At 52.1% G+C, this 14424-nt stretch overlaps 1 protein-coding gene across 8 annotated transcripts in view; it reads right to left on the bottom strand.

Moving 5' to 3' along the window:
* Nucleotides 1-14424, bottom strand: part of SLC4A2 (solute carrier family 4 member 2) — a 1509271-nt gene that overhangs the window by 310919 nt on the left and 1183928 nt on the right. For all 8 annotated transcript variants that reach the window (XM_069645996.1, XM_069645995.1, XM_069646002.1 and 5 more), the window contains one exon: nucleotides 9704-9926. In XM_069645996.1, coding sequence (XP_069502097.1) covers nucleotides 9704-9926 — 223 coding nt within the window. The remainder of the gene's footprint in view (nucleotides 1-9703; nucleotides 9927-14424) is intronic.

The following is a 14424-nucleotide window of genomic DNA, read 5'->3' as shown; positions in this document are numbered from 1 at the left end:
GACTCCCTCCGAGGAGGCAGGGAGATTCTGGGCCCTGAGGTCGCCACCACTGGTGCAGCCACCACAGGCTGAGCCAGGGCCGCCGCGACCGTTTCGATAGAGGGCTTGGTCGGATGGATCAAGGCCTTCACCACCTTAGGTGCGCTCACCGCCTTATCCTTGAGGGAGGGGGCACTGCCACGCTCCTCCTCTGCCTTAGAGCTCGACCGGGGCCTCTCCAGGAGCTTCGCCGGGTGCTCGGCCTTCCTCTTACCCGACCCAGAGCGTTGGCTCGTGGTTGATGGTGCCGGGGAGGGTGCGCCCTGCCTGGCGCCCGTAGAGCCCGACCGTTCGGCGCTCCCGGTGCCAGCGGACTCGCGGTGCTTGGCCTTATGTTGGGCCCCCGTCGCCGGGGCGCCCTCAAAGGTCTTAGAAGACCGCTCGGATTTCTTCTTCTTCTCGCCAGACGGGCTCTTACCCTCCAGCCAGTTGGCGAGACGCTGATGGCGGTCCTTCATGGTCCGTTCCGACATGTTGCCGCAAAACGCACAGTCCTTCTCCACGTGCGTCTTGTCCTCATGAAGGCAGTAAAGGCAGAAAGAGTGTTCGTCCTCCTTGAAGACGTTCTGCAGCTGGCATCCAGGGCAGACCCTGAACAGCTTTCCGGGCGTCGAGCTTCCCTTCTCCTGGGCCATCTCCGAGACAGGGCCTGAGAAGCTTCTGGAGTCCTCCGAAGTGTAGCTCGACGAAATCTTCACCCTTGAGGGGCACAGATGAATCCGACACGGGTCCCCGTTGATCGGATGTAGGATCGGTGGAGCTTGAGGCTCTTTTGACCGAAAGAATCGAAGTTTTTGTAAAAAGCGCGAAAAAAATAGCACTAACGCTCGAGAGCAATAGCACGAGGATCCCAACACATGAACGTGCGGTAAAAATCTGAAGATGGCTGCCAGAGGCGTGCTTAGGTAGAGGGCAGTCATTGGCTGTGGTCAGTATGACGCAGAGACCAGTGATTGGTTATTACTACGAAAGACAGATCAGAAACGAAACTGATACTGGTTTTTTCTTTACCGAGGATTCCCAGCCTGACGACGGGGAATATTCATGAGCATGTGAATCCATGCCAGACCCCATGCTGGAGAAAGGGGAAATTCTTTGGTGGCATCACATGTAGGCCTGAAACGGGAGAGACATTTTTGGTCCCGTCCCAGATATACTCTTAGAGTCACGTGCCAACTTGAGGGCTGGGGAGTCAGACATGGCGTAACTTTGATTGGGGGTCCATGCTTAAAAGGGAAGTCAAGGGAGTACATTAATTGCTTAGTGCTGCTGGCGGGGTCCTTCGCTGTAATGACTTTCCCCAAACAAAGATGTTGATTCTCAATGTTGCCACACAAGGACAACTTATCAGCGGCACAGTACATCAACTATCTAAGGAGGCACAAACTCCAAGAGTTGAGGAATCTGGTCACATCATTTTGGAGGTTTTGCCTGAGCCATCAGCTCCAGGTTTGGGCAGAATTAATTCCAGGTGTTTGCAACATAGTGGCAGATTGGTGCTCAAGGAAGCTCTGTGATGCCAGAGAATGGAATTTTCACTCCTTCGTCATTCAGGCCTTTGGTCTTATTGAGGGTCCATTTTCAATCGACCTGTTTGTCTCAAGACGGAATACTTAGCTTAGAAGATTCTTCAACTGGAGGCCAGACCCCGATGCCATGGCGATGGACGTTGTATTTTAGCTTTGGGAAAATAAATGCATATATCCTTTTCCTCCATTTCTCCTCACCACAAGGTTCTGGTGAAGTGCAAGAGAACGTCACATCTGGTTCTGCTCACGTCCTGATGACCCACTGAGGCACGATAACTACTTGCCCTTTAACTGGCTTCAGACATTCCCAGGCAGCTGCCAAATTTTCATGAGCTCCATTTCAATGTGGACAGTCGGATGCCTCAGAGCCAACTATGATGTTTTGGAGGTAGCTACAAGCTTCCCAAGGGAATTATCGGCCTTGGGCACTCAAAAGGCCTATGCTTCATTTTAGAGAGTTTGGGTTGGATGTGTGTTCCATGGAATCTGGCTCCCTTTGCTTCCCTTGTAACTGAGGTCACTAATATTCTGTGATATCAGACTTTAAACCACTCTTACAGATCTGTTAATGTCTCTCATTCTGCCTTCGCCACTTAACATGTGTTCATGGATGGGAAACCGGTTGGTTAACCCCCTATATCAGGTGCTGCTTATTGGCAGTTGAAGTCAAAAACCCTCCTAAGGCTTGTTACTCTATACTTTAGGATGTCAATGTAGTATTGGCACTGTTTTTGGATTGGCAGGCTAATGAGAGATCATCTTTTCAGGCTCTCGCAGCCAAACTAGTCAACCTCCTTTGTCTCATTTCCATTCAGAGAGTTTCTGATGTTAGAGCTCTGGACATGGAAGGGCAATTTTGTACCCCTGATGGGGTGAGGTTTTTTCTACATCCAAAAAGACTAAGGGCCTCATTACAAGTCGGGCAGTGCAGTAACGGAATTACCACTGTTTTTACTGCACTGCCAAATTTTTTGTTTGATTTTGAAGTGGGGGATCCTCCACTGTAATGCCAACAATCTGCAGAATTACCACTCGCAGTAATTCCACCAAAATCCCCATGGAGTCCTATGGACTCCAAAAATGGAGATTAACACTGCTCTTCCACCACTCGTAAATCTGTCGTAAATTCATGGGGCCAAGTGTGGTAACAGTAAATGGGTTTGGGGGTAATTCAGCAGATTTAGCACCAAGTCACCACCAACCTTGTAAGACACTTTCCAGGTGGGTAAAGTAGCTTCCCTTTCAAGACTTTCCTAAATTGTTTGCGGTTTGTTGTTTGTAATGCTATGAGAATCGTACCCAGGTCCCAAGGGGTTCTTCTGATTAGCTCTTTGTTTCTTTCAGAAAAACCTTTCAGTCTGTTTTTTCGCCCATTAGGCCTTGTTGTTTTTTTTGGGTCATGTCCCAAACAGGGTTGAATAACAAAGGATTTGGAGCTCATTCAGCTAATGGAAGCTATTGTGTCTATGGCCTTTTCGGCTGGAGTTCAACTGGAGGATATCCTTAGGTCTACAGACTGATCCAATGATAAAGTATTTAGTACGGTAAATCATTGGAGCATGTCTCTGCTTTGGTTGTTTCCCATTTTTAAACTGCCATAATCCTTGCCTCTTTGCCTGACATAAAATACCAATTTTATGAGAAAAACTCGTAATTTTATTAAGGCACAAAGGCAAGGATTATCCCACCAAAGGATGCATTAAGAAACATGGAATTACGGAATCCACCACATGTGTTACATTATGTATCAGCCGCTGGTGGCGGTGATCAAATTTATTTATTTAATTTATTTATAAAGTGCAATACAAAAGCCTGTAGGCATAGAGGTGCTAAGATAAACAAACTCTCAAGAACATAAGGGGAGTCATTCAAAGACCATGGAACTCATACCAAAAAGCAGGTCAGCAAAAAAGCCTGGTTTTCAGTTTCCTTTTGAATTCTGGAAATGCTGCACATGCATGCAAATCAGGAGGAAGAGCATTGCATAGTACAGGAGCTGCATGTGGGAAGGACAAACGAGCAAAACAGGACAATTTAGCATGCAGGAAAACCAACAAGCAAGTGTTATTAGAGCAGAGGGCTCTGCAAGCTGGAAGCCAAGTAAGATGTTTAGCCAGAGAAGCTGGACATTGTTCATAAATGCAGCGAAGGTAGATGCAATGGACCTGAAACAAATTGCACTTGCTCACAGAAAGCCAATGTAGAGTTCTGCGAGCAGCGGACACATGCTCTGTTCTAAAAAGACCTGCTACAATGTGCACTGCGTTGTTCTGGATGATTTGGAGCCGAAATAGGTCCGCACTGGAGACTCCTAACAGGAGACTAGCACAATAATCGAGTCTAGAACCTATAATAGCACGTGCCACCATGGCGCAGTTGTTAACCTTCAGGAACAGCCGTACTTGAGCAAGCAGGTTCAGATGGCATGAAGTGGCCAAACCAGGCTATTTGTTTGAGCCCTCATTGACAGGTTCTGATCCAGTGTAACGCTCAGCATTTTTAGTTTGGGTTGCGTTTTAATCAGACTCCCAGCCACATTAAATTGCTCAAATTGTTTCCCAGGTTTCTTAATTTGGGGCCAACACCGACCACCATGAGTTTGGTTTTGGCATTAGTTAGTGCTAGCTTATTCACCAGCATCCACGTATGGATCAGTCTGAAAGTGTTATTTAGGGATTTGGAGTCAACATCATGATTGCCTGACAGTGGCACAAGACACTGTGTGTCATCGGCATAGCTTGCATAAATAATGCCAGCAGCGTCCAGTTGGTCAAATAGGGGGCTCGTGGAGATATTAGTAGGGAACACACAGGATCCCTGTGGCACCCCACAATAAATCAGGAACTCCTCTGCACAGACGTCTTGGACACAGACTCTGGCCTTACGCTCAGATAGGAAAGAGTACCCATTGTGCTGCCCCCACTGAGAAGTGCCCTGTGATACAGTCTATCCACAAGGATGGTGTGATCAACAAGATCAAAAACTGTGGAAAGATCTACAGAACCAGCAGCGCTGTGTCACCCCTATCGAAGATGTTTCAGATGTTAGATTTAAGATCTAAGAGGGTAGACTCTATGCTTTATGTCCTAAAATATGATATTGACATAAAAACTCTTCTATTTGTTGTTGTGCTATTTTGTCCATAATCTTTAGAAGAAAAGGGACGTTAGTGATTGGCCGATAGTTCCCAGGCACATTAGCATCCAAGGTAGATTTTTTTTATAAATGGGGAAAACCAGGCCTTTTTAATTGTTGCTGGGACAGAACTTTCCCTAACGGAGGAATTAATACATTTGGTGATTACTGGGACCAATTGAGGACTGCGCCCCTTGACAGTGAAGGCCGGAAAATACCTCCCTTGCAGTTCGTAGGTTTCAGCTGCCTAAGTAGGTTTGCGAGATGCTCCTCACTAATGGGTTAAAAAATAAATTTGGGGTGTTCCACACCGGTGGCACAATGAGAGGTGATCGGGGGATTGCCCTGTTCATGCTTGGCTTTTAAAAGAAATGTACTTTTGAATGTTCAACAGTTTATTACACACGGTGTCTTGGATGGTCTGACACCACTGAACATCCTTCATAACCTGCGATGTAGTAGGACATGGGTCCTCCAGTTCTTTAAGAATCATAAACAATTCCTTTGAACTTGAGTCTGCACCCTCAACCCTCATGTTATAAACGCCTTTTTCTGCTGCTAAAATGGCCTTTTTATGTTTTCTTGAGGCTGCGCTGTATGCAGTTTTGTCTGCAATGGCCTGTGTTTTTTGCCTTTGCTTCATGGCTCTTACCTTTGACAATTTTAACTTTTGGATCTCAGGGCAGTACCATTTTTTATTAGGTTGAGCTTTAGGCAACCTAGTTTTTATTGGCGCTAGCATATTGACCACCTCCTCAAGTGAGTTGCCAAAGGCCACCGCTAGGTCTTCAGACGTATTCAGATTGTTAAGATTGTCCAACATGCGGGGAAGAAAAGGTGCCATTGCCATAGGTGATAACTTACGAAGGTTTCTATACAATAGCCATAGCTTAGCAGACTTGATTGTGTGCTAGGCCGGTAGGGACATATTCCATTCCAATATTAAGTGTTCAGACCAAGGACAGGTGGAGCTCCGAAAGGCTATTTGTAGACAACTTCAGTGTAAGAACCCAGTCCATGATTCTCCCTTTCATGTGGGTTGCTGAATTCACATTTTGAGAAAAAACCCAGTCACCCATAGTAAACTTTACAAGTGAGTCCAGCGAGTCTGCAACATCATTAAAACCCAAATTGAAATCACCCATGATGAGAACCCTAGAATTGGGGTTCAGGTTAGGTAAGGTCAGATCACTTAGAAGTCTGGCATTTCTGAGGGGGTCTGTAGAGAAGAAAGATGTTCACTGTGGTAATGGGATTCATTATCCAGTTATGTCCATAGTATTTCACACTCTACAATTGTGATATTCTCTAGATTCCTTATCTGCAGAGAAGAGCAAAAAATAATAGCCACACCACCCCGTTTACTCAGCAACCGGTCAGTCCTTAAGATGCTAAAATCGTCTGGAATAGCCATTGTAAGAGCAGAACCTGCTGCATCATGCAGCCAAGTCTCAGTAACAGCACATACGTCTATGTCATGTGAGGTAATGTAATCTTCTACCTCAGAGGGATCTAGTGTTAAGCAACATACATTTTAAGTCCTTAACAAGACCTGAGACACCCTTGTCCCGCCCATCCCTTGGGTGCGCTTGCCCTGCAATTTGCGTAGAATGAGTTTGGCCCATAATGGGAGATTGTTCCTCCAGGGGCTCTATCATGCAGATTGGTACTACTTTGCATCCTAGAATCTGTTGAGCAAGACCCCCAGCTAAAGAAGAATCATTGGCTCCTATCTGGCCCGAACTCGAGCCTCCCAACCTCCTTTCTACACTTTCTCTAATGGGCAGCCGTCTACGTCAAGGCAAGAGGTGGGGGGTGTAACCACAAACAGGGCCTCAGACAGTAGTACTTCCTCTCTCTCCCCTACAACAGAAGCGGACTGCACCAGAGACTGCGCAGATTCCAATAATACTGGGTTAACAGGATTCAATCCCAGCGCCAGATATTTTTGGAGAATCTCGGCCGCTGTAGGTTGCTTCGCCATTGGGGCAGAGGGCAGCAGGGTAGGATCGGCAGCCAGCAATCTAGCGCAGCAACGCTGTGACTTGGTGTGAACCGGCGCTAACCGGCCTTGCAGAACACTCCGACGCTGACGAGCCACTGCCGGGAAGAAGAGGCCTGAGGGATGTCGGGATATGTAGTTTGCGAGAACTATCTACTCAGCAAGCAGTTTGTAATCACTGAAAGCAGTGCGCTGCTTCGCCGAGTAGCCTTTGATGTAAGCAACTGAGTGAGAGAATTATCCCAAGCAGTCACAACTGCTTCCAACAGTATGCAACAACGAGTCACAATTCACCACCAACACGAATCCAAACACAATTTTCCAAAATCCCCAAAGTACCAGCAAGTATGATATAAGTACGGTATATTGCATGGTGACGTTCTCAAGATCAATGGTGTGAAAGGCTTGCAATAAGGCTGAAACATGTTTGGGGATGCTTGTGATCTCGTGCAGATGGGATGTGACAAGCAGTTTGGGCTGGACTGCTCCTTCTGGGATCGGACCAAGCCTGATTTGCGTTTAAAGATGTAAAGGCAGGCGCTCTGTTACCAGTCTTTAGCTTCTCCTCCTAACGCACGTTTCCATGACTTTATCAATCTTCAGGGAGGCTGAGTTACTTTGTTTTTTCAGGCGGGTCTGCATTTCTGTTTCAGGTGTGACAAGTTAATTAGCTCTGAGGATTCTGGTACTTGTATATTTCTCACTTGATTTTGCTGGCAGGTGACTGGAAACAACTCCCTCCATAGCACAAATCTTCCCCTTGATGGGGGGAGGAGGAAAGACATGGTTGTGGCTCTCCAATGTAAGGCATGATGGCCCTGCTGCACTGCCTTTCCCGGTATTTCTGTAACAATGTTTAAAGATGTAAAGGCAGGAGCTCTGTTCCCAGTCTTAAGCTTCTCCTCCTAACGCACGTTTTCATGACTTCATCAATCTTCAAGGAGGCTAAGTTACTTTGTTTTTTCAGGCGGGTCTGCATTTCTGTTTCAGGTGTGACAAGTTAATTAGCTCTGAGGATTCTGGTACTTGTATTTTTCTCACTTGATTTTGCTGGCAGGTGACTGGAAACAACTCCCTCCATAGCACAGAGCTTCCCCTTGATGGGGGGAGGGGGAAAGCCATGGTTGTGGCTCTCCAATGTAAGGCATGATGGCCGTGCTGCACTGCCTTTCCCTGATTTGCATATGGTTTTTCCCATTTTGTAATGGCTTGGCAGGCGAAGAACAATGGCCTGGAGGGTTGCCCAGAGCAATGCTAGAGTTTAAGATTAATTCTAACCCTTTCAGCCATCACCTCTTTTGTTTTGCGAAGGTTTGCAACACAAGTCAAGAAAAGAGGACTTGCTGCGACTACGGATGTCTTTAGAATGTTGTGGGGGCAGAACTGGCATTACTACCCAGCTGCTAAGCCTGATGGGACTTGTAGTTCATGTGTCTTTTTATTTCTTGTTGCTGATTTAAATATGAGCGCATCATAATCCTTGCCTCCATGCCGTAATACATTACGACTTTACGTTGAAAACTCGCAAAACTAATATTTGGAGCAGCAGGAGCCAGATTAAACAGAGCAAGCCGTAACAGGCGCACACAGACCCCTTACTTTGTTCAAGGGATGTTATGGTTGCAGTGCACACATCGAAAAACCACAGAAATTCGCCAGCTATTGTAAGCTATTTGTTTATGGAAAAGTGTTCCAAGAGCCTGCCTTAGACAGAGCTACACAGGGTTTATAAATATTAGTCAAGAGCCCATCATCAAGAATGTGTTTTTTACGCTCTATAGATTTTAACCTCGACAATTTTGTTGAACAGCATAAGGTCTCGGTGTAGTCTCCCTCTCACTATGAGGAGGATAACTCATTTGAAATAGACTGATGGGGCCCACTCTAAGAGTCGTCGGTTGAGGTGAAACAGCCAAAGAAATGGAGGCTGGGTTGCAGATCTTAGGTCCACGTCAAAGTTAAAGAATCTTGTTTCTCCTGGGCTGCACGTGAAGTTTTAGTAATGAAGAAAATATTTAATACAACCTGTAAAGAAAGCATCAATAGCCAGAGGCCAGCGTGAAAGGCATGGATAATATGGGGCTCATATTCAATGGGGGCGCAACCTTAATGGAAAGCTTTTATGGCCTTCAATTAACGTTACCCGCTATTTTCAATCATTTGTATGGCAGAGAGGAGGGGCGGAATACAACTTGAATTATGCCACCTCCTGCCTCTCCGCTATACAAATGCTCCAGCATTTACGCCAGCATGGTCTGCCAGGTTTATGTACCAACATAAAGCAGGTGAGCGCCATAGGGATCCATTGTAAACATCGCCTGCTATGCCAGCATGCGAGGCGATGTTTACAATTACAAATAAATGCTCTCTGACATGCTTACATGTCGCATAGCCCTTATTTTTATTTCTGAACACCGCTTACCATGCTTGCATGGTAAGCGGTGTTCACAATGATAATTAAGCGCTGTCCGACATTCGAACATGTCAGACAGTGTTTAATTTTAATTGTTAGTGCTGCTTGCCATACAAGGATGGCAAGCGGTGCTCACAATCAAAAGTAAACATTTACTCATATTGCGCTGCGGAGTGCAAATGTTAAGGGCAAAAGGCGGTGTAAAACGTGTGTACACCGCTTTGTGTACTTTACATTTTCTCCCCACAGTGCAAATGACCAAAATTTGACAGCAGGGACCCACTTTCGTTAGAGAGTAAACATAACGGTGACCGTGCCAAATTACTCATTTTTAATACAAATGAACTACTATTTGTTGCCACGGGAGCGGTCTGCAAAAGAAAGGATCTCAAGTAGACATCCTAAAGATGATTTGCAAAAGTACATCAACCAACTGTGAGAATAAAAAACCACATGCCAGAATTATTCTTAATTGGCAACAGGTATACGTCATAAAACACCAAATGATGTTAAGGTAGAACATAATCTGAACCATCAGCACAACCGCAGTGAGCGAATTATCCGCCAGAAGAAATGTCCAGCTACCTGTTTCTTCTTCTGATTCTGGCTCGTCTTTCCCAAGAAACTGCCGCTTGTCCTGCTCCTCTCTCTTCTTTAACATCACCCTCTGGAAGTGCGCGACAGACCTCAAAAGCTCCTCGCCTTGCACCTCGGAGGGAGGCAAAACAACACTACTATCCAGGAATTCGTTAATGGCATTCAGTAAGTCTTGACGCTCATCTGCTAGGTATGCAGCTTCATGAAAGTGCTGGCGGAAAAGAAACACATTGCACAATCGTTAAGCATTAAGAATGGGGAGACAAACATCTTTCCAGATCAGTGCTACACATTTTAAGAGCCTCATTCATCTAATCACACGGATCAACTATCATATCACTCATGAAATGTATGTACCCAAAGTCATTAAACACAAACAGGGTAATTCATAGAATTTCGCAGAAAAGTGTCGCAAGCGGCTGGCGCAGAGTGTCCGCGTGCGATTGACTGCGCCAGGCACGTGCGCTAAAACCGATTTCCGCGCACAGCGTATTCATGGATTTCAGGCTCCCAAACCAGCCGTGGCGCAGAGTATCGCAGCGACCCTGCAGCAGCGCCAGTAACGCCCCCAAGAACGCCCTCGCGCAAGGAAAAGCCATCAAAATCGCTAAATCATCGCAAAGGGCAGCGCTAACCCTGGACCAGTCCACAGGGCTGCCAAACAAGGAACGCAAAGCGGGTAACGTGCATATCAGGGGTACGCGTGAAGTTTTACACGCGATTAGCCAGGGCACGTGTATCACAGGGGTACGCAGGAATTATCACACGCGATTTGGCTGGGTACGTATATTACAGGGGTGCGCGGGAATTATCACACGCGATTTGGCTGGGTACGTGTATTCCAGGGGTGCGCGGGAATTATCACACGCGATTTGGCTGGGTACGTGTATTCCAGGGGTGCGCGGGAATTATCACACGCGATTTGGCTGGGTAGGTGTATTACAGGGGTACACGGGAAGTTCTACACGCGATTCGGCTGGGTACGTGTATTACAGGGGTGCGCGGGAATTCTCACATGCGATTTGGCCAGGTACGTGTATTACAGGGGTGCGTGGGAATTATCACACGCGATTTGGCTTGGTACGTGTATTACAGGGGTGCGTGGGAAGTTGTACACGCGATTGGCCAGGGTACGTGTATTACAGGGGTATGTGGGAATTATCACACGCGATTTGGCTGGGTACGTGTATTACAGGGGTACACGGGAAGTTCTACACGCGATTCGGCTGGGTACGTGTATTACAGGGGTGCGCGGGAATTCTCACATGCGATTTGGCCAGGTACGTGTATTACAGGGGTGCGTGGGAATTATCACACGCGATTTGGCTTGGTACGTGTATTACAGGGGTGCGTGGGAAGTTCTACACGCGATTGGCCAGGGTACGTGTATTACAGGGGTATGTGGGAATGATCACACGCGATTTGGCTGGGTACGTGTATTACAGGGGTACACGGGAAGTTCTACACGCGATTCGGCTGGGTACGTGTATTACAGGGGTGCGCGGGAATTCTCACATGCGATTTGGCCAGGTACGTGTATTACAGGGGTGTGCGGGAATTATCACACGCAATTAGGCTGGGTGGGTCCTCACAGGTGTTCCCTGTACACCCTCCACAGCCCCTGCAGGCAGCCCACAAAACAGGGGACTACCCTGCACACCTGCTCATGTCCCCCTGCACCCCCACCCCCCAGCCACCAGGGTCACCCTCCACCAGGCCCCCACTCATGTCACCCACCACCCCCACCCCCCAGCCACCAGGGTCACCCTCCACCAGGCCCCCACTCATGTCTCCCACCACCCCCACCCCCCAGCAGTGCAGGGGCAGCCTCCACCAGGCCCCCACTCATGTCACCCACCACCCCCACCCCCCAGCCACCAGGGTCACCCTCCACCAGGCCCCCACTCATGTCACCCACCACCCCCACCCCCCAGCCACCAGGGGCAGCCTCCACCAGGCCCCCACTCATGTCTCCCACCACCCCCACCCCCCAGCAGTGCAGGGGCACCCTCCACCAGGCCCCCACTCATGTCTACCACCACCCCCACCCCCCCGCCACCAGGGGCACCCTCCACCAGGCCCCCACTCATGTCTCCCACCACCCCCACCCCCCAGCCACCAGGGTCACCCTCCACCAGGCCCCCACTCATGTCTCCCACCACCCCCACACCCCAGCAGTGCAGGGTCACCCTCCACCAGGCCCCCACTCATGTCTCCCACCACCCCCACCCCCCAGCAGTGCAGGGGCAGCCTCCACCAGGCCCCCACTCATGTCACCCACCACCCCCACCCCCCAGCCACCAGGGTCACCCTCCACCAGGCCCCCACTCATGTCTCCCACCACCCCCACCCCCCAGCAGTGCAGGGGCAGCCTCCACCAGGCCCCCACTCATGTCTCCCACCACCCCCACCCCCCAGCCACCAGGGTCACCCTCCACCAGGCCCCCACTCATGTCACCCACCACCCCCACCCCCCAGCCACCAGGGTCACCCTCCACCAGGCCCCCACTCATGTCTCCCACCACCCCCACCCCCCAGCAGTGCAGGGGCAGCCTCCACCAGGCCCCCACTCATGTCACCCACCACCCCCACCCCCCAGCCACCAGGGTCACCCTCCACCAGGCCCCCACTCATGTCACCCACCACCCCCACCCCCCAGCCACCAGGGTCACCCTCCACCAGGCCCCCACTCATGTCTCCCACCACCCCCACCCCCCAGCAGTGCAGGGTCACCCTCCACCAGGCCCCCACTCATGTCACCCACCACCCCCACCCCCCAGCCACCAGGGTCACCCTCCACCAGGCCCCCACTCATGTCACCCACCACCCCCACCCCCCAGCCACCAGGGTCACCCTCCACCAGGCCCCCACTCATGTCTCCCACCACCCCCACCCCCCAGCAGTGCAGGGGCAGCCTCCACCAGGCCCCCACTCATGTCACCCACCACCCCCACCCCCCAGCCACCAGGGTCACCCTCCACCAGGCCCCCACTCATGTCACCCACCACCCCCACCCCCCAGCCACCAGGGTCACCCTCCACCAGGCCCCCACTCATGTCTCCCACCACCCCCACCCCCCAGCCACCAGGGTCACCCTCCACCAGGCCCCCACTCATGTCTCCCACCACCCCCACCCCCCAGCAGTGCAGGGGCAGCCTCCACCAGGCCCCCACTCATGTCCCCTATCACCCCCACCCCCCCGCCACCAGGGGCACCCTCCACCAGGCCCCCACTCATGTCTCCCACCACCCCCACCCCCCAGCAGTGCAGGGGCAGCCTCCACCAGGCCCCCACTCATGTCCCCTATCACCCCCACCCCCCGCCACCAGGGGCACCCTCCACCAGGCCCCCACTCATGTCTCCCACCACCCCCACCCCCCAGCCACCAGGGTCACCCTCCACCAGGCCCCCTCTCATGTCACCCACCACCCCCACCCCCCAGCCACCAGGGTCACCCTCCACCAGGCCCCCACTCATGTCTCCCACCACCCCCACCCCCCAGCCACCAGGGTCACCCTCCACCAGGCCCCCACTCATGTCTCCCACCACCCCCACCCCCCAGCCACCAGGGTCACCCTCCACCAGGCCCCCACTCATGTCTCCCACCACCCCCACCCCCCAGCCACCAGGGTCACCCTCCACCAGGCCCCCACTCATGTCTCCCACCACCCCCACCCCCCAGCCACCAGGGTCACCCTCCACCAGGCCCCCACTCATGTCAACCACCACCCCCACCCCCCAGCAGTGCAGGGGCAGCCTCCACCAGGCCCCCACTCATGTCCCCTATCACCCCCACCCCCCCGCCACCAGGGGCACCCTCCACCAGGCCCCCACTCATGTCTCCCACCACCCCCACCCCCCAGCAGTGCAGGGGCAGCCTCCACCAGGCCCCCACTCATGTCCCCTATCACCCCCACCCCCCCGCCACCAGGGGCACCCTCCACCAGGCCCCCACTCATGTCTCCCACCACCCCCACCCCCCAGCCACCAGGGTCACCCTCCACCAGGCCCCCTCTCATGTCACCCACCACCCCCACCCCCCAGCCACCAGGGTCACCCTCCACCAGGCCCCCACTCATGTCTCCCACCACCCCCACCCCCCAGCCACCAGGGTCACCCTCCACCAGGCCCCCACTCATGTCTCCCACCACCCCCACCCCCCAGCCACCAGGGTCACCCTCCACCAGGCCCCCACTCATGTCAACCACCACCCCCACCCCCCAGCAGTGCAGGGGCAGCCTCCACCAGGCCCCCACTCATGTCCCCTATCACCCCCACCCCCCCGCCACCAGGGGCACCCTCCACCAGGCCCCCACTCATGTCTCCCACCACCCCCACCCCCCAGCAGTGCAGGGGCAGCCTCCACCAGGCCCCCACTCATGTCCCCTATCACCCCCACCCCCCCGCCACCAGGGGCACCCTCCACCAGGCCCCCACTCATGTCTCCCACCACCCCCACCCCCCAGCCACCAGGGTCACCCTCCACCAGGCCCCCGCTCAGGTCACCCACCACCCCCACCCCCCAGCCACCAGGGTCACCCTCCACCAGGCCCCCACTCATGTCTCCCACCACCCCCACCCCCCAGCCACCAGGGTCACCCTCCACCAGGCCCCCACTCATGTCTCCCACCACCCCCACCCCCAGCCACCAGGGTCACCCTCCACCAGGCCCCCACTCATGTCTCCCACCACCCCCACCCCCCAGCAGT

This window comes from Ambystoma mexicanum, chromosome 2p, assembly GCF_040938575.1.
Source record: "Ambystoma mexicanum isolate Mex_15411 chromosome 2p, UKY_AmexF1_1, whole genome shotgun sequence".
NCBI classification, from domain to species: Eukaryota; Metazoa; Chordata; class Amphibia; order Caudata; family Ambystomatidae; genus Ambystoma; species Ambystoma mexicanum.
The sequence above is the reverse complement of the archived record's forward strand: the minus strand, read 5'-3'. Positions and strand labels throughout refer to the sequence as shown.